The 20,193-nt window shown below is 42.1% G+C and overlaps 1 protein-coding gene across 1 annotated transcript in view; it reads left to right on the top strand.

The window, feature by feature from the left end:
- Window positions 1-9,303: 9,303 nt before the first annotated feature.
- ST6GALNAC5 (ST6 N-acetylgalactosaminide alpha-2,6-sialyltransferase 5) overlaps window positions 9,304-20,193 on the top strand; it is a 61,479-nt gene continuing 50,589 nt past the window's right edge. Inside the window, exons 1-2 of the mRNA XM_088526090.1 lie at window positions 9,304-9,357; window positions 9,774-9,983. Of these exons, the coding sequence (XP_088382216.1) occupies window positions 9,343-9,357; window positions 9,774-9,983 (225 nt within the window). The 5' untranslated portion in view covers window positions 9,304-9,342. The remainder of the gene's footprint in view (window positions 9,358-9,773; window positions 9,984-20,193) is intronic.

The following is a 20,193-nucleotide window of genomic DNA, read 5'->3' as shown; positions in this document are numbered from 1 at the left end:
GTGAGCTTTTGGTGATAGCAAGTGGCAAGAGGCTCACAACATCTCCACAGCTACCATCACTTCAGCTCCAAAATCTTTGACTGAATCCTAATCCATCCCATGGGCGAGAAGTTATCTCAGATCTACATCTCCCTGAAGACTCTGTTTCAGAGTCCTTGAAGAGTTACTAATAAATGAAACAAAGTCACAATGTTTTAAGGGCAGTTCCACAAATACAATCTCTCAGCTCTAATGGCTTCTATTTTAGAGTCTCCATCCAGTCTCCACTGTCTTGCAAAGATTGGTTTGTTTCAATTAGCAAAACTAACACTGAATTGAGCTTTGACTAGTCTCCCTCAAAAGTTGAAATGGAGATAGTATTGTGCCATTAGTATGCATCTTTGCACACAGAACAGGGTAACTGATGCAATACATTTAAAACAAATTTTTAAATTTCCATCATAGTAAAGAGAAACTGCCATTCAATCCAGTGAAATGCTTTCTCAGCGTCAAAGGATGCTATTACCACAGGACTGGCATCATTTTTCATCTTAAAGAGGTTATTAAACAAGCACAGCAAATTCATGCAGGTAAGCCTACTGTACTAAACATAAAATAAAACCACACATTGTTCAGGATGAATTATTTTAATGCTTATACTTTGAGTCAATTGGCCAATAACTTTGCAAATTTTTTAATACCTGCATTTAAGAATAAAATGGATCTGTGCAACCCACATTTGTATGTTTTAGTCTGTTTTAAGGTTGCCAGAATCAGCAACCTGTGGTCTGAGAAGTATCTGCTGGTCAGCACTTGGGTCATATAATATGATGCTATCAAGACATGAAAACAATCAACATCAACTTGCAAAAGAGATGTTCCCTTTGTGCAATGTGAGGGATAACCTTGCTTAATGATCACAATATTTATGAGCATATCAGTAGCAGAAGACTGGAAAAGTGAAAGGTCAGCCCACATGCAAAGCGGCTTTGGGTAAAATGAAAGATAAGACAAAGATCCATCTTGAATCTAGAGCTGTTCTTTTCAAGACAGCACAAGTTGTGGCTGCAAAGAGCAATTGAGAAGTAACATGTTTAAATAGAAATTTTTAAGTCTGAATTTAGGAATATACTTCAAACTATTTAGCTCATGCTTTCAGGGATCTTGAGCTCCAAGCAGGATGAGGCAGAGCTATCATTGCCCTTTAAAATCATCTCTCTGTTGAGAACTAGACATGATACCTCCCTTACATATAGTATGATCAGAAAACAGACACCGCAGGCCATGTTTTTGCTGTGCCATCTTCCACTTCTTTTGCTAAAAGTCTGGACTAGCTGGCTTGAAATTTCAGCAGCCCAGGGCACCTTTAGGACCCAGAGATTTTTTTTTTCTGTTTTGTGATTGAAACTGTGTAATTTGGACTTAATATCTTTATAAATATCTGTTTTGGCTTTTTGGTCTTAAGGTCTTATCCCTGGCATACTCCTCAAAGTGCTCCTCATTCTCTCCTATATCTGTATTTGCCACATATACTCTTTCCCCATACACATCCTCTAATCCCTTTCATTTTCTCTCTCACCTTCACCTATGGAAAGTTGCAAATATTACATTCCTTTCTACTCATGCTTCATGTCTGTTGCTTTCATTTTTCTGGAAAGCTTTTCTTCTTCTTTTGTATTTGTAGGTTCTTGAAGCACAACCTATAGTGCTTCAAGGAAGCAAAGCTCTAGGCTGCATGCAGACGGATCTGGGCTCCTCTGCACAGGCTTCAAGCTGGACAGATGAGTGTCACCTTTATCTGAGGAGGCTTCAGTTGTTGTGATGTAGTGCCCTGAGTTAGCGTGCCAGGATAGACACGCTTTCAGAATCCAAGCTTCCCAGACCAATATTGCTTAGGAGCTGAGCAGCTCTCATTTATCAACAGACAGAAACTGAAACCACCGAAATAGAGTAACCGTTGTTGGGGAGCGATTCCGGGTTGTGACAGAGATGAAGCAGCAGGAGGCTGAGCAGAGGAAGCTCATACAATGAGCAAGAACAGCTTGTGTCACGTTACCACCTGTTCATCTGACATCTGAATTTATGGTCTAAACCATAAATGGCCTAAGGCGTCATTTGTTTGAACCTGGGACAGAAACAACACATGTTGTACAGGGTTTAGCATCACATTTCAAGTACTGATCACAGGAAAAACTGAACAAGCCTTACAGAAAACATGGTTTTTGATAACAACTGAAACGTAAGATACATACCATACAAATAAAAGCTATTTTAAGGAAAGCAGACAGCAAAATAATCCCTTCTAAACTGAAATAAATTGTACAAAAGTACAAAATAAAAAACTTAAATATGACTGATTAGAATATTTTATGTTCTGGAGAAATTCAGCAAAGAAAAGGCCAAATGCAATTATCAACAAGAAAATCATCAGAAGGCAATAAAAGCACTGTGGCAAAATTCAAGTCAGCACGTACTTGGCACTGTACTTTTCTGGGGAGAACAGATATGCAATCATCATCTTGAATAAAATATTTACAGTGACCAGGAAAAGTACAGTTAAAGTTCTGTCATCTGAAAGAAAAGCATGAGGCAGGTGGTGGTGCCAAAAAGCTAGGGAAAGTGATAACAAGTATTAATAGCAGTTCAAAGAAAGGAAGGTGCAGCTGCTGCAGAGGAAGTGTTAAACCCAGCTCTGCAGCTGAGCTGGACTTGGTTCTCTGCCCTGAAGTGTAAGAAAGAAAAATGAGTATATATTGGTGTGGAATTGAGCCAATCCAGGATTTGAGGGTGCCAGTAAATGCCCAAGATACACGTCCTGCATGAAACAGAAGATTTGCTTTCTGTATTTGTTTAAGAGGGGAAAATATCAATAATCCACAAGAAATGTTAAACAAGAACACTACCAAAGAAGGCCATCCATCTATTTTAGCAGCCAATTTGAAGCATTTAGTTAGATATCTATGACAGCGAAGAAAATCTCCCGCTCCTTCAGGCTAGTTCCCACAATCCCCACTCATGCTGACTGGAAGATGCTGGGGATGGTTTGCAGAACCAGGTCTGGAAGCAGAAAATCATTTTATAGCCATCCTGTACTCATTTGTGCGTCCGTGTTCCACACTCAGCTGCAACTATTTAAGCAAGTTACATGAAAATAGTGACTATCTCCATACCTTGAAATGACTGCATGATGAGCTCATGCTCTCTGATATCTCCTCCCAGAAAGCTATCATCATCAAAGGTTGAGAATGGCTGAAACAAAGACTGGGTTTAACTGGCAGCTCACTCAAATGCAGAGAGCCTCATGCAGTTTCTGTCGACCTCCCCTGGAAGTGAGAGTGCCCAGGACCTCTCAGCAGTAAACCGAAGTCCCCAAGACAGTTCTCCTTCATTTGGATGACTGCATTTGAAATACGCTGGATAAATGCAAGAGATTTATGCCTAGCAGAGAAGACCACTATATAATTTCAGCCTAACTGCTCTGTGAATTAAATATATTGTCTACTTTGTCTTTGAAAGCTGAAATACTAAACATTACATTGTTGAGAGCATAGGCTCTAAGAAATACTATTATTTAACCAAACAAGAGCCACAAGCATGATATTGCTGAGCTATCACAGGAGTCATTGGCAGCTTTCTCACACTGCCCATTAATTGACTTATTGCTCTAATTTTGCATATATGCTTATATTCTGATGGACTATATGAATTGTAAGGATGGTTTCTATAAACCTGTACCTAAGAATACCAAAATCAAATATGTATATCTTGACCACTGAAGTATTTTAGTCAATTCTGGTCCTGTCCCTTTTCAGTTTGATGGTAATGGATCCTCTTGTTGCAGCAGTTGTTGTTCAGCCTGTCATCATAAGTGATGTTTGTGTTTGTGTTAGTAATAGCAGGGGAGTTCTCTATTGACTCTCTAATAATACATAATGAACTGCAAACCAATCCATAATGAGCACTTATCCTTTCACTTTTCCACTTTTTTTTTCCTCTAATGCTTCATGTCTGTTATTTACTAGGTAATTTTTTAGAAGTTTAGAATTTCTACTCCACTTAACACTTGGCTTCCTATTGGTGTTTTGTTTTTTTTTTTCTCTGTGGAGGAAGAAGAAGACATACATGCTACAAGTTGAAATATTCTGGAATGTAGCCAAAATTGAATTAAATCTCTTGCATTCTAGTAAAAGTTCCCTCTCCCCCAATAAGCAATAAAATATATCTAATGCTTCATCTTTCTAGTTACTGTATCTAATCTCTGCATCTAATCTACTACATCTAATTTCTAATCTCTCTATTTAATGTAGTTCTAGTATAAGTAGTTGCAGTAATTATGCCCTCAGTTGCTTTAATACATATGTCAAATATTTGTTCTGCGGCTAGCGATTATGTCTTCCTTCTTTTGCTGTGGTAGTGCATGGTACCACAAAAAGGTCATGAAGAACAGCTCCTACACATCTCTGTTGCCTTCCACTTGTGGTATCATGTACTCTTCCCCCATGACCACTGGATTCATTTCATATAATCAAATTTCTTGACTTCACACATGTGGAATTTTGAACTATTGGCATGCATAAATTATTGGCATATTTTGTATTCTGTAATGATGTCTAACTTCCCTAGGAAAAAGTGATTAGATATAGCACTGTGTTTCACACGTGATCTTAAAGCTGATGAATCTTTTTTGTTGAGCTAGAAAGATTGTTTCTGAAATATCCTGTATGTTTATTTATGCTTTCTAGATTGGGAAGAAAACTAAAAAATATAAGAGAACAAAACAGCAGATTCAGCAGACCTTATCTCACTATTTTCCCCCTTCTGTTTTCATTTGCACTTATATTTCCATGCAATATTTCATACTTCTATGCATCTATCACTGTTTGCTTCTGTCAGAAGTTCAAAGGCAGCCTGCTTTCATCAAGGAGAGGCAGTATTGACTGATCCATAATATTGTTTCTACCTTTTCTGACCAATCCTAGAAGCATATTTCCAGGTTTGAAAAGCATTTCATGAATCACTGGGCAATTTGAAAAATCTATAGTGTAAGCTCATTATCATGCTGACTGCTGAATGTTTTCCATTGGTTGTGTTTGCGATGCAAAAATGCTGGTTTTACCAGCCCTATCTGTCAGGAAAGAAAGAAAGAGGATCATACATACATATATAACATATATACATAAAGAATAAAAGAATACATGGAGCTGATAGCAGTGTGATATACTTCATTCCTTATACACCTTTGGATGCTCCACTCTCCATTAATCCATGCAAACTTTCATTATATTCCAACCTCCTTGGCATCTTTATTCTCATTTTGCTAACCTGTGTGTCAAAAAAAAAAAAAAGCCTATGTCTGTCCTCCCTGGAACATGGCGCTCCCAGCCATCCTCCAAAATGTCACTAGCTTAAGGCCCAGGACAGGCAATATTCTGCTTTAAGCTGGTGATCATGATTTAAGCGCCTATCTCATGAGGCTGCAAAGCTAAAAGTGGGACCTTTGTGCTTGCCCCTGAGCTCCTTGCCCCAGCAAGTAAAGATAGATAAAAGATGTATAGGCTTTAATTTCAGTGGAGCCAGGATTTTACTCTGGAGGAGGCAGATCCAAGGCTTCGCAGACCACAGAAATATAATGGAAATGATTAAATGATACAACTTTAAAAGGAGTCATTTTTAGATGAATTGTATATTTTTAAGAAATATCTCCTTGTGCTTCGTCACATATAGAATCTTAGTAACTGAGAGCCTTCATTTCAAAGGCAAAAGGATATCAAAGCAGTCCTGATAGAATTAACCTCCCCCCTCCAATCTATCTGAAGCGCTTCCACCACCAACTTTTTTCTGAAAAACTTCTTCATATACACATTGCGTGATGCGAATGTATTAAAGTGCTTTCAGCCCTCCTGCAGAGAAATGCACACAATTCACCCAGAGTTTAACTGCCTATATCACAACAGATCTCTCTCTTTTTCTGTGAAGGGTCACAGATAAACAAAATCTTCATTTTCTTTCTCTCTTTCAAACTGGGCACAGCTCTAAATGAATTATATGCTTTTTTTTTCTCTCTCTCTCTTTTTTTTTTTTTTTTAACAGCAAAGGAGCCACACTGCCATCAGTGAGTTGCAAAATAATTAATCACATAAGACTGTCCAGGCTTTCATTCTGTGGATGTGAAGTGCTTGGAGAGTCGCTGCAGCTCCCAGCTGGGAGGCACAAACAGGCTGTCTCCAGGTATGGTGGAAAGGAGGGAGGAAACTGAGCGACCAAAGCAGCATTTTCTGGAGTCCCGTAGGAATTAGCTGGTGTGTTCAGGGAAAATGTCATGGCAAAACAACACTGAGGCATTAGCAGGTTTGCTAGTTATTGCTCTCATCCTAACTTACATTGAATGCTTTGGATGCTGTCTGTGAAGATGCACTGGCGTGAATGAAGAGTAATGCGCATTCCAGGCCAATCATAATATGTTTATAGTTGTTCATAACATAAGACACAGATGATGCTGTTTGTAATTTTATTAACTTCATGAGAGACCAACCCTGAAATGATTCTTTGAAAGGGTGTTTTGTATATATAAATGAAAATCTGTGGAAGACAAGCTGGGTAAAAATGCATTATAAAAGGATAGTTATTTCATTCATCCAGGCGGCTCAGGAAAAGTTGCTGTTTGAACGGTTTTATTTAGGAATCAATGAATGAATTCTGTCACTTCAAATCCAGTGTCAGCTTTGAGAAGTTTGTTTCTATCTGCATCACTACTCTTACATGGATTTCTCAGTCTACGCAAATTTTTGTTTTATGTCATTTGTGTCTTTCTGAAACTGCCACAAGCAGATTATTATCTCATGTGACTCTTTTGCCAGCCTGTAGCTGCCAGAAATGTGTCAGTGAAAAGAGGAAATCAGGAGAGGGGACAATCCCTGTCCCCTGTTAAGCACAAGGAAAGCTCTCCATTGAAAAAAAATAGTCACAGCTCTGCCGCTTTTTCTGCTGGGCTACCAATAACACCTCTATATGTCATAATCTGTCTTTACCTCTGACCTCTCTAGGAAGGGAAATATTTGAACAGTGATGTATATAGGACTGTGAAGAGTAGTCTTTACCTGTGCTTTGCAGCTTCAACTTGAGCGTCAAGAACTTGGAGCAACGTCAGGAGCAAAGTGGCAAACGAAACTGTTGATGGACAAGACAAGTGCCTGCATAACTGGCTTATACTGGATTATGCCAGAATTTTAAACAGTAAGAAACCCAGCTAAGTATCCCTATCATTTTGGCGGGGGGGGAGTTGAAGCAGGGAACCTGATCAGCTTTATGATGTTCTTTTTCAACTTGCTTTCCATGTTGACTAAATGCTTATGAGCTCAGCCTAAGTTATTCTATACCTATCAGATCTAGTATGTATACAGATGCATATCTACACATATGTATAGACTAAAATACACAGTTAAAATATAGACCTCCAGATAATTAGAACTACTGATTTATAAGAACATTAAATTAAATAGTTGGGCTGTTTTCCAGATGGCTTCTAAAGATGCCACACTTATACAGAAAAACCTCCATAGGGTTTTCCTTGTACTACTGTATTTGTTTCAGTGTGTGTTTGACTGCCAAATATAGTGTCTATGACCATCATAGCTATCTAATTAAATATCTAAGCAGCAGGACTGGATATTATTCAAGTCAAGCTCAGCATTAAATTCAAAAATTGAGTTTACCTCCTTTATCAGTAGATTTTGAACCAGGCTATTCTACCCAAAACCATAAGCTTAGTGAATTTGATCAAACCTCCTGTGCATGAGTTGCCTGAGATAGAGCTATGAGCCTAAATCATATAAATGATGCCTCAGTGTGGCATGGCAAAATATATTAGTAAGGCTCAGAAAGGTCAGTCAGCAGCAACCTGCTTGCAGATAGTTGAGAAACACGAGCTGCATTTCAGAGCCTAATGCAGGGAGCCTTGGAGAGCCACAGATAATTTGCTTTCAATGATTCATCAAGTTGGCCCTTCGTTTCTCTAATGTGAGTGTCAAGTGCAACCATGTAATAAAGAATCGCCAGGACCCGATAAGATTCTTCGCATATTGCTTCGTTTGTCTTAACAACTGCTACTCCTGCAACCCAACCACAAATTGAATAAAGAGCCTGTGTGCATGCCATAGGAGCGCTCTTCTGGAAAAGCATAAAGCGTGTTTACTGTGCCCTGCCCTGACATGCCACACATTTGTGCTTCTTTAATAGTTTTTCCTTCCTTAACAGGCACTAAATGCTTCATCCTGTGCCCCTGCTAGAGGAGGCAGTTGTTTCACTGTTAGTCTACCAGTGAATTAGTAAAGATGGAAAAATGGATTTCAATGACAATTGAAGCTACGAGAAAGCTGCTATTATGACCATGGTTGAGTTAGCCTGCTGATCGTTTTCTCCTTAATGTAATATTTAATGTTATATTGGCATAGGTTAGATGCAAAGCCATATATTAGAACTGTTATTTCCATGAGTAATTTCAAGAGAAATATGTTCATGATGAAGATACTTTTTTAAATGCTATGCTGTCATTTGAATAACGTCCTAAGAAATCAGCCTTAAAATGGGTTGTTTTGAATGGGCACATTTATAAATGCGGAATTCCCAGAGCAAGAAATCTGTGCAATTTAAGAACCTTCAGTGAAGTTCTCGCAACTGAACTGCACCCCATTAACACAAAGCAGGAAACAATAAAAATTGGGAAAAAATAAATAAATAAAAAAGAGAGTGGAAAAGCAGTCAGCTTCTCAGCAGTCAGGAAGATGGCAGTTGGAGCAAGCCGGTGAGAAACTCTAGGTTTACTTTAAGAAATTAAATAAATAAATAAATAAGGAAGGCAGAGAGCCTGTGTCAGGAGGTTTTATAACTGGCTGTGAGGGCTTGAGGAAAGGCTGCAGGAGAGCGAGCCCGCAAGGGTCGCTAGCGCCGAACAAGTTGCAGGCGTTGATTGTGTTGTTGTTTTGGGTTTTTTGCTTTGTTTTGCCCTTTTTTTTTTTTTTTTTTTTTTTTTCCCCTCCCAGGATGGATCCAGGCTGCTGCCCGAGCGCTGCCAGCTCCCGCAGATCCCGCTGGCGGGGGGGGAACGGCGCCTTTCCCGCTGGGGGAGGACCGGAGTAACGCGCTGCGCAGCCGTGCGGGGCGGCGCGGAGCGGAGAGGGGGCCGAAGTTGAACTTCCACCCGCCCGGGAGCCGCGGAGGCGGGGGCGGCGGCGGCGGGCGGGGCGGCCGCGGCCCCGGCGCGGGCAGCTCCGCGGCTCCGGCCGGCGCTTCCGCGGACGAGCCATGTCTGCGGCGCCCGCGCCGCGCGGAGCGTAGCGGGCAGCGGCCGCCCGGCAGCCGCGCAGGATGAAGACGCTGATGGTGAGTGCGGGGCGGGCAGCGACCGCAGCGCTCGGGCGGCGATCACGGCGCCCCGGCCGCCTTCCCCCGCCTGGGGACGGAACCCCGCGGGCGGCGGCGGGAGCGCAACTTTCCAGCCGCTTTTCTTTTACGCGTGTTGCCGGGGTCGGGGGTCTCGCTGCGCCGGGGGCTGCGCGGTTCGGGGCGCGCTCCAAGGACGGGGCTGGAGGCACCGGGGCAGCGGCAGCGCCGCCGGCTGCGGCGCTCGGTGGAGCCCCCGGGCGGGCGGTGCGCGGCGGGGAGCGAGGCCGGGAGCCGGGCAGGGAGCTCCGCGGGAGCGGAGAGATCCTCCCCGTCCTCCCTCCGCGGGGTGAAACTTGCGCGGCCCCGCGGCGGGGAGGGGGGGTCCCGCTGAGCCGCCTCTCTGTGCCCCGCAGCGCCAGGGGCTCGCCGTGTGCGCGGCGCTCACCACCATGTGCACCAGCTTGTTGCTCATGTACGGCGGCATCGGCGGGGGCCACCCGGAGCCGCGGCAGCAGGTGGCGGCGGCGGCGACGAGCCGCTCGCCGGGACGCGGCCAGCAGCGCCCGGCGCCGCCCGGCGGGACCGGCCTCCTCGAGGGCTACATCAGCGTCCTGGAGCACAAGGTGAGCGAGCGCCGGGAGCCGGGCGCTCTCTGCCCCACCGTGCAGGGGAGGGTGCAGAGCAAGGCGTTTGTGGCAGGTGGGAGTGCTGGGGGGACCTTACGAGGCAGGCGAGCGCTTGCGGTGGGATGGAAGCAGTGCCAAAGGAGTTGGTTGGGCACCTGGGTGGGAAAGGTCGGTAGGTAGCTGTTTATCCTTGGTTTGTTCTGCCTTGGGAAGCTGCGTTGGCCTCCTAGATGACCTTTCTTTTCTCCTCTGGAGCAGAAAGTGCCAACCCTGGTCTCCACTTCAAAATTTTGGGGGTGCCTCTCTCTAATGATGAGCAAAGTGATGTCCCTCTCCTTGGCAAAGGAAGTACCTGCCTGGCTTGCCTCACTGGGATGCTCATTTACTGGAGACCGGCAGACTAGGCTGTCTCGCCTAGGGCAGGCTGTGACATGCGGTGGGCAAGGTGGGAATGGCCCTGCTGAAGAGATTCCTCTACCCTGGGTAGTGGTCAGGTTCTTCCATGTTTTCCTGAAGGTTCCAAAGACCCCTCTCTATTTAACCTCTGGATAATGCTTGCTATGTACAGGCTTACCAGTAAAAATCAGGAGACAGGTGCAAAGTGACAATTCTCGACTTCTTAGTGTCTTCACATCAAGACTGGAATCTTCCTGAAAGATGCTCTGTAATCGAAGTTACTGGGCTGAGTTTAGAGGTGCTCCTGACTTTGATATACAGCAAATTTATTGTTCCCTCTATGCAAGAGCTGTCTGTTGTGCTCTTCACATGGATAAGTAGCTCATGGTGATCCCCTTGCAGGTTTTATTTGCTCTCTTATGTGGTTCTTCTAGAACTTCTCAAAGGTAATGGCTGTTGGCTATAGAAAAAGCAAGTTTGGCCACTGGCTGCACTGTCCTTCCTTGACACAGCTGTAGTAATGAGATGTAGATATATATGAATATGACTTCTGTGAGCAGTAATGATAATTGAGAAGGCATCTATGGGTTCTTAAGGCCCTTTACGTGCATAGCTGTCTGACACTGGTAACCTCCTACTGTCGTTTCTCCTGGTTCCAAAGCTCCCCTTGTTAGTAGAGCACACTGAAAATCAGTATTCCAGGTCTGTTATTTTCCAAGGGGATTATAACGTCTCCCTGTGTTTTGGAAAGATCTGCGCCTCTAGCTTTTTCCTATTTTCCGTTATGGCCCAAACCCCACAGATATTGTATTTCTGACTTTCATTGCACTTAGCTCATGCCTCACGGTAATAATCTGCTGAAGCCTTAATAACTTTTCCACATACTTTGGTGGGTCTAAAGGAAGATAACACAATTCCCGCTGTGTTCTCAGCCTGCTCTGTCTTTAATGCACATGAGATCATACAGACAGTTACGCCACCGTGGTAAACAAGGCAGCAAGGAGGCTGCTACCGTAGGGAGACAGGAGGGGAGAGAAGGGTTCAAATTTGAATGTTAATAGTGTATTTATTTTAGAAATCCAACAGACCCATATATTTAACATGGATTTATAATCCCAGAACATGTAGGTTTCCTGCAGAATAAAAATTGGAGAACATGAAAGATCCCAGGCATCAGGGCTTTGGAAGATGAAGGAGGCAGGATCAGTGATGATGAGAGAAAGAAGAAAAGAGATGTTGCAAGAACTAGGAAATAAAGATTTTTGGAGACAGTGTTTGTTGGGTATGACATTGGAGAGACAGCTTGAATGACAGTATGAAAGTCCGATCCAAAATGAGAGAAAATGAAGGAATTGAAACAGTGCAAGGAATATTACAACTGCAGGAGGAGAGCAAGATAAAATTCTGTAGCTGTGAGGAGGACGTGATATTTTAAGAGACAGGGAGCTCTGGAAGGAGATGAAAAGCTCTTGCTGTTTGAAGGAAACAGGCTTGGAAAGGTAAGGGGGTAAATGACTTCAATAATGATTTGTCTTATTTTAATGGCCCCAAAAGTGGCAGTGTGAAATGACAATTAATGGTAGATTTTTCACAACACAGTTTCATTAATTTCCCAGATACAATCTTGGCTTATCTGTCAAGAAGCTGAATAAACTATGCAAAATCCATTTATGTGCTATGGGCAATTGCTGGTGGTGGACTACACGCTGCACTCAGATGTAGGAGGTAGAACGTGTTCATAACTTTCGGTGGACTTTGTGCTTCTGGATCCCATAGTTTGGTTTAATATGAAAACCTAATTTAATGTTTACGGCGCTGTTCCTGATGTGCGTAATATAAGAATACACATATATATTTAGAGCTATGATAAGTGATGAAGTTATTAATCCAAGTTACACATAGCAGTGTCAATGCGTACAAAAGTTATGATATACAGTCACATAAACACTTTTTGCTCAAGGATAAAGCTTAACACATTATCGAAATAGCCCAGAGTACATCGATCACTAACAGCAGTGCAACTCTGTATTGCTGGCTAATCATGTATGAAGATTTTGTGCTAGAAAATCAAGTTACTTGGTTAAAGCATTAGTGATTTTAAAATATAGCTTGCAGTATTGTAATTACCAATTACTTTACCCTTTTTATTTTGCTTTCAGCAAGAACTGTAGTTCCTTGTCCATCCTGTTAAGATAACAGGAAATCCCTGAGAATATGGCTAAAAGATGTAATATCCTTTTTGCTAGGTTGAAGTCTTTGTTTTAGTCTCTTGTCACTTGCTCAGATTTGTCATGTTTTGATTCTTAATGTTTTGCCTCTATAGTTTTTTCAGCCTCATTCTTCGCTGAATCAGGCAGCAGAAATCAGAAGCAATGGCCAGAGCTTTAGTAACTTTCCACAGCTTAGCAGTATAAACTGCATTTTTGTTGAAGTCTTTATTAAAAAAGGAAGAATAAAAAAAAAAAAAAGGGAAAGATAAAAAGAGGAAAACAAGGCACCTGCTTCAGTGAGTGAGGAGAGTGGTTCCTGCCACTTCTCCACGCTCTGTCCCAGACCAACGGCAGTTACAAATTGTCGACTGATGTGTAAAGTGAATGAACAGTATATTTGTTTCTAGCAGCCAGATGTCCATAGCTCTCGGTGGACACAGAGAACACGGTTTGCTGATAGTTGCTGTTGAGAGGTCAAGGAGTGAAGGGGAGCAGAGCGATAGCAGCTCCCCTCTGCTTGCAGGAGCTGGCGCTTCGTGCGGAGGCGCGACGGAGCCGGCCCTGCTGCGCTGCCGCGTCTCCTCTGTGCCTAGGAAGGACAGGAGTCACCCACCATCAAGCTAAGGTCCTTCACCAAGTCTTTGAGCGTAATCCGGAAATTGGAGAGATTTTGTCACTGGCATTGAGGGAAGCAGGATTTTGCTCCTTTGTGGGGAGGCACCGAGATTGACTGTTGATTTATGACAGGGCTAGGCAGGAATCACAATGCTAGCATTTTAAAAGTAATTACTGCATACAAATAGGAGGTTATTAATGAAAACTGGAAACCTAGCACTGTTCCAAAACTTACAAGAAACAAATATTTAACCATTATATTACTAATCTGAAATGAGGTGAGAACATGTTTTGGATACTTAAAAAGCTTTTTGTCCAGTATTGACTCAACAATTGGTACTATAAATAAAATATGGGGTTATTGCATATATAATAAAACAATATTGGAAGCCACCAAAGAATCTGTTTCCTAGAAAACACAGCATACCAAAATCAGTCTTGTGGACAAATGTGTGAGTTTAGACCCAGGCTTAAACTACCTTAAAAGAGTATTGGAATCAACGTGCGAATTTAAATGATCGCAATGGTTTCTTAATAATGTAAATTATCATATGCAAAGAAATCTTTGTGATCCCTTTAAATTAATGCAGATTAGAGAACAGCGTAGTTAATGAAGTGTTTGAGGAAGAATGATTCTGCAAATAGTCCTGTAGCTCCCATAATCTCTGAGCCACAACTACTCAGGGACAAAACTGTTTTTTCTTGGATAGGAACTTTTTCCCTCCTAAAAAGGTGAAACTCTTTGCCATGCTTTATGTTCTCTCTCTAATTCAATCGGCTAGAAACAATCTGAAAATTTGATTTACTACCTAAGTAGTTAAACCGTTGCCATTCCTGCCTCAAATGACTTGTGGGGTCATTGACCCAAGCTTCATAATTAGCTGCTGCAGAACGCAGAAATGGGACAAGAGCGAAATCGTTTGGGGGCTTCACTCTCTCTCAAGTGCGTTTATCACTGAATCGTGATGCAACTTAGAGCAAAATGGCTTGTCTTGCCCGAGGTGGGCTGAGCCCGCTGAGCTGAAGCAAGTTCTGCACCGTGGTTTCATTGCAGGTTGCCGTTAGCCCCCATGAAATCCTCACCTGTAGAGGAAGGAGCACAGACTTTATGATACAGCACGGGATGCGCTGTGAGCTTTATCGAACCGCTGCATAGTTCATGGAGCCTTATAATGTCAGAGCTCCACAAGGGGGAGACTTTATTCTAGAATAACCTTCTTGGGGGACACATCCGCGGGCCATGAATCTCAGCAAGGTGTGACTCCGAAAAGCCTCTTCTGTGTTTTGCTGGTTACATCTCTTTCTTGGAGGTGATGCAGTTGCTTTAATTTGTTAGGCTTAAGTTTATTAAAACCCTCATAAAGATGGCAGAGTTTTTTGTATTAAAAAAAGTAGGATTGTGATGACAGGAAAATGTAACCGGATATAGGCGCACACACACACACGCACACCCTCCAGAGACAATTACATTTCACCAGTTTTACTCAGTATTTGAATAATGACTATCTTGTGATTTCAATTTTCTTGCTATTGAGCTACTACAGTAGTCTACTTTTTCAGCCTAATACATCATAACGCTGGGCTCATTCGTTTTGATGATTCTTGTCTGAAATTTTTTAGCAGCCTCTGTGTGGGCTAGATGATAACACTTACTGTGCAATACAGAGGATACGACAGTGATGGAAAATGGTACCTTTAGCAGTTTTCCAAATTGCTTGGCACCTCTGCAAAGAGCCAGCAGTCCTCGCTTGACACTGTTTCCACTTACAGTATCTTGAAGTCTTTTGCATATTATTGGTACTAGGTAGCAGTTAGCTGTGCAACTAAGCATTTATTTTGTTCAGCTTTTGAAAAGGGCCCTGTTCTGTCGTTGGACAAATTTTTTATAGAATTTGGATGCCAGTGTATGCTTGAGAGAGAACACTGATGTTAGCCAACAAAATAATAAAAAGAGGAGAGCATTTCACTGTTATCACTCTTGCTTAATTCTTTATAAAATAAGTGCCATTAGAGATGGACTCTGACTAATAGAGCTCGTGACTCCAGGCAGATGTCAGGACTTCTTGCTTAGAAGAGTTCATTAGAAAGGATGGAGGTACCATTAAATATTCAAATGTGCCTGAAAATTGAAAGACATTTAATATGCACCTAATACGTGATATTATTACATGAATCACGTGAACAATAAAAGCTACCTAAACACCAAACAGCTGTGTTCTGATCATTCTTGGTTTTTTGAGACGATAAAGGAAAGTAAATGGTTGTTGTTACTTTGAAAGTGGAGGAATGAATCGCGGCTCATGCTAGAAGACAGTCTTGCCCCATAGAGCTTCTATCAATATGCAAAATCTTGAGGTGGCTTTATTGTTTCTTTGAAACAAAAATAATTATTTCCGATTATCTCCATTTACATCATTAGTTTCTGTGACCACATTTATATTTCCAGTACATGCTGGAGTGTGTTATATGTAATAGCCATTTAAATCTGCCATATTCTACTCTTTTTGCACACTATGTTTCACTGTGAGCATTTTGGGCTATTTTTCTCTCTATGAAGACAAATTTTTCTTTTAAAGGGCTTTTATCCTTGGTGGAAGTAAGTCTGAACCAAAGGAGTTTTTCAATGACAGGAAATGTAATTCTTGTTCACAACTGGCAGATCTCCCTCAGTGGAGTTCCCTAGGTTTTCCCTTTGTCCCTGTCCTGGGTTGTAAGTCAAAGTTGAATGTCACCTTAACTGTGTGATATCTTCAGAGCAAGAGACTACAGGAAGTTTCCTTGTGCCAGTGACCTTCTGGATCAGCTCAACCTGTGTTGCTCAGTAATGCTCTGTATGCACATCCTTGATGCTGAAGTGGCATTGATACTGAACAACTCAGTGTATTAATTTAACTTCTAATTAGGGCAATTATGATCAAATCAGCAGTCGTTTGGTGCTGATATAAGCTGATGTGACAGCATAAAAGCTACTTTGAAGGTGAGACGAAGCATCATGCTACTTCACCTCATCCCTAAGCAGTCTCCATTAGTCATCGCTGTTTTGCTCTAGCAGTTAAAGCTAAGGATATTAAGACCAGGGTAATTACTAAAGTTTCCTAGCAACTTGAAGAGCAAATATTTTCAGTTCAGATACCTCTATTAATCAACATCCATTGTCACTCTTGGAGAAGAAAAAACAAATATAGTCTAGAATAAGAGTCACATGGGAAGAGAAGGGACAAATGAAAGACGTAAGTTTCTGCCTTCAGAGAGTCTTTTCGCAACAGAAGTGCAAAGTGCAAATGGTGGAGCAGAGCTCTAAGGTGCCCCTTGGAGTCGTCCCTTGATGGTGCTGTTTGTAATATAGAGCTCTACACTGAGAAACCTATACATGTGCCTGGAGAGCATATACAACATCTGAGCTGGGATTAGCCAAAGCTAGAAGTACTGTTAATGCCTGCACTAGATTCAGGGAGGTAGTTTTTCCTGTACAATGCAAGAGAAGCACAGTGTGTATGTGAAGTGCAGTAGTAAATACTGGATCCTTTCAGGAACATTATTAGAAAACTTTGGGATAAGATTGGGTTATTTTAAAATATGGAGAGGGCAAGCCAATGTAATTACTAGACATCACCTTTGAGTATTTTTTTCACGGTGACAGTGTACTGGTAGTGTGAAATGCTCTCCACGGAAAGAGAACAGTAATAGGTTTACATGGTATGCAGACAGCATAGATCAGTTTGACTTTCTTGTTTTGGGGGTTTGCTTTTTTTTGTGGGGGGGGGCGGATTTAGTATTCTGGACTGTTGTAAATATCGTAGAACTTGAATATATAAATGTGTGCTTTGTCTTCAAATAAAAACCCTAAGACAATATTCACTGTAGCTATAGAAAAAATTCCATCACAGAATGGATGATTTGGTAAGAAATAACCTGGAAAAAGAGGAAGAAGATATTTTTCAGTAAACAGTGCATTTGGAATATGCATTTTGTTTACCAGGGCTTCCAAGTACCTTAGCTAATACTATATTTTTAGTTTGGTCTGTTACTCCCATCCTGAGATGATGTTATGATTCTAATACTGCAGAAAGAAAATATTTGGTAAAGCCTGTGCTGTTGGGCAGTATTAAATTAGAGTATACCTTGCCCTCAGCTATAGCAGGTCATAAATACCCAGAGTAGATTTAATAACACTCACCAGAGTGTTGGTGCTAAGAGCTATCTCTAAGGAAAACAGTGAAAGTTTGTGCGAATATGTACCTGTATCGAGCTTATGCCCAGAAAAGTTGAAGAAGTGTATTGTTAAGTTCAGGAAACTGTTTGCTAAGAAACAGACTTCTGGAACCTTCATTTATTGCTGAAGACGGGCTGCTTGCCTATTTCCTATTTCCGGAAACTGAAACATCAAAAATTCCATAGGAACTTAAGGAAAAATTTCTTAACAGTGAGGGTGACAGAGCACTGGAACAGGCTGCCCAGAGAGGTTGTGGAGTCTCCTTCTCTGGAGATCTTCAAAACCCGCTTGGATGCAGTCCTGTGCCACGTGCTCTAGGTGTCCCTGCGTATGCAGGGGGGTTGGACTAGATGATCTCTAGAGGTCCCTTCCAACCCTAAGCATTCTATGATTCTATGATTCTATGATTCCTTGCACAGGGTCAAAATGTACTCTGCTAGCTGGAGGCACCGGTGGTGTTTCATTGACAGCAACGTGGGTCACATTTGGGCTTGTTTCCTCTCATCTTTCTCACCTGTGTTGTGTTTTCTATGGATGAACATTTTTATTTGGTTTCTATGAAGGTCACCCTTTTGACTCATGCTAAACTGAAGGATTCTGAGGAAACCGGTAATCAAGGCAATGGCCAAGCCGGCTGCATGTGACAGTTGGGTGCTAAGTGCAATACAGAGATCCCAGAGCTAGTGAAGATGGGGTCGGAAAGCCCACGGGCTGTAGCTCAAGCCAGGTTTGTTAACTTTGGTTTGAAGCAGAACAGTTGTATTGCACCTGAGCAAACAAAACCACTACGATTTCCAAGACTTGTTTGTAGTTTTTATAAGAAAGCTTTTGGCCAAAACAGTGGAGGCCCTTCTCCCCTCACCTCCTCCTCTGCCATCCTCTGGCAGGATGGCGCAGTCGCATCCCTGATGGTTTATTAGGAGCACAGAGGCTCACAGGCAGAACATGCTGCTGTGCAACTTGTGCTGCCTCCTTCCTGCCCTGCTGCAGCATCTTTGGGTCAGTCTTGCAGACCCTTGGTGAGTTTCATCCCAGGAGATTACAGCTATGACCAAACATGCTCCTAAACTGTATTGCTGACCATTTTATTTCTAATGCTGCTCTAAAAGGGTTAGTTCTACACATCTTGACATATTGGTTGACTCTAAAATAGGAACATAAAATCTCCGAATACAGTCAATGTTCTGCTGCAGCTGACAGTGGCGCAGAGTTAATGTTGTCCGTCCTTCCCCAGCTAATCTACCTCTGCCTGCTTGCCTTGTAGGCAAGCTCCTTTTATGAAAAAGTGAAGAAAAGAAAAAAGACACTTTGTCTTTTGAAAGGACACTTTATAATTTATTTAAATATTTTATTTCTTAATATAAGAAGTATAAATGTTATCATTGATGACTATCCAAAATGTGTTTTACAAATTAAAAACTTATAGCAAAGTCGCTACTATTTCCATTTGTTCATCTACTTGTATATTCTTTTTGTAGCACCACTCCAACTTCACTTCTCTTTTTAGTATCGGTTCCTTTGCAGCATGAGCCTTACAAAATCTGGGTCCATTTGGTCGCATACTGCTGACGCTGTCCGTGAGATCCTTGGACGTGGATAGGACTGTGCATAATAACCAGCACTTCAGCAAGGGCTTCCCCCTCTTGCTGAGTGCCAGCTGACATGATGTTGGAGCATATGTCTGCGTGGGATCTTGCCAGCAGACGCGAGCGTGCTCTGCCCTCCCTTTGAGCCACTTGGAGAGGCGTCAGCTCTGCCCTGGCAGCTCAGGAGCTGCAGTCTGTGTGTTGCTAAGCCAAAGTTAATATGCTTGACAGAAGGAAGGCGTTTATTGCCTTGGGGTCGGCATGTTTAGCGTGGTTTTTTAGCTCACACCTTAGTTTTGTGTGTCCTACACTCTGATGCGTGGGCAGAGCTTGCTTGTGGTGATATGGAGCGTGGGCAATATTTGCATTTACCTGCAAAAAACCACAGGATTTTACTAACAGCATCTCCTAAGGGTCTCCTAGCCCTGCTTCAGAGGACTGTTTCAGCCCTCTGCCAAACCCTCTGGAATTTCCTCCCTAATGGCAGGAGAATACGACTCAGAACCGCAGACTCCTAGCGTGACTGTGCGGGTCCCCAGGTCTGGGCACAAGTGTTCCCAGGGCTTCCCAGGGTGCCTGCCACGTAAATTGTGGTCATTAGAGTGCAGTGCCAGATGTTTAGTAGACCTATAAAAGAGACTGGTTTTCAGCATTTATCTTGCATGCAGCAGCCTAATATGATAGGTAACATCATGGGCCAGGTTTTCAGAGTTGGAAATAGCTAAGATTAACCATAGAGAGCAGAAATCTGTCATCTAAGTCACCGTCTACAAAACATGCTTTTTTTTTTTTTTTTTCCTTCACTAGGCATGTTCTTTTCAGAGGAAACAAGAGTGCATTGCTTACTTTAGAAACTCAGGTTTAAAAATGAGGCCAAGCTTTTTTATTACTATTGTTTGTAATATGATTTTTTCTATATACCTAGATACTATTTCATTTATAATGTGTTTTCTGGTGTTCTTACTATGTTCATTTCTTTGGAAATGTTGACAACTGCATCTTAATTTCAGTCAATGAAGAATTTTTGAAGACGATGGCATGTTTACTAATACCCTCACAATCTAATTAATGCAAGACTGCTGAGCCTTAATGCTCCTCTTCCCATACATAATTATCATATTCACAGATTTAATTTTGACTTCTCTTTTAATTTTTGTGAATAGCCAGAAGCTATAGTTCTTCAAAAG

The sequence above is a fragment of the Tinamus guttatus genome, unplaced genomic scaffold (assembly GCF_059628265.1).
Source record: "Tinamus guttatus ecotype Peru unplaced genomic scaffold, ASM5962826v1 Tinamus_guttatus_pri_ptg000242l, whole genome shotgun sequence".
Taxonomy (NCBI): domain Eukaryota; kingdom Metazoa; phylum Chordata; class Aves; order Tinamiformes; family Tinamidae; genus Tinamus; species Tinamus guttatus.
Note: the sequence above shows the minus strand (reverse complement) of the source record. Positions and strands in the feature narration are given on the sequence as shown.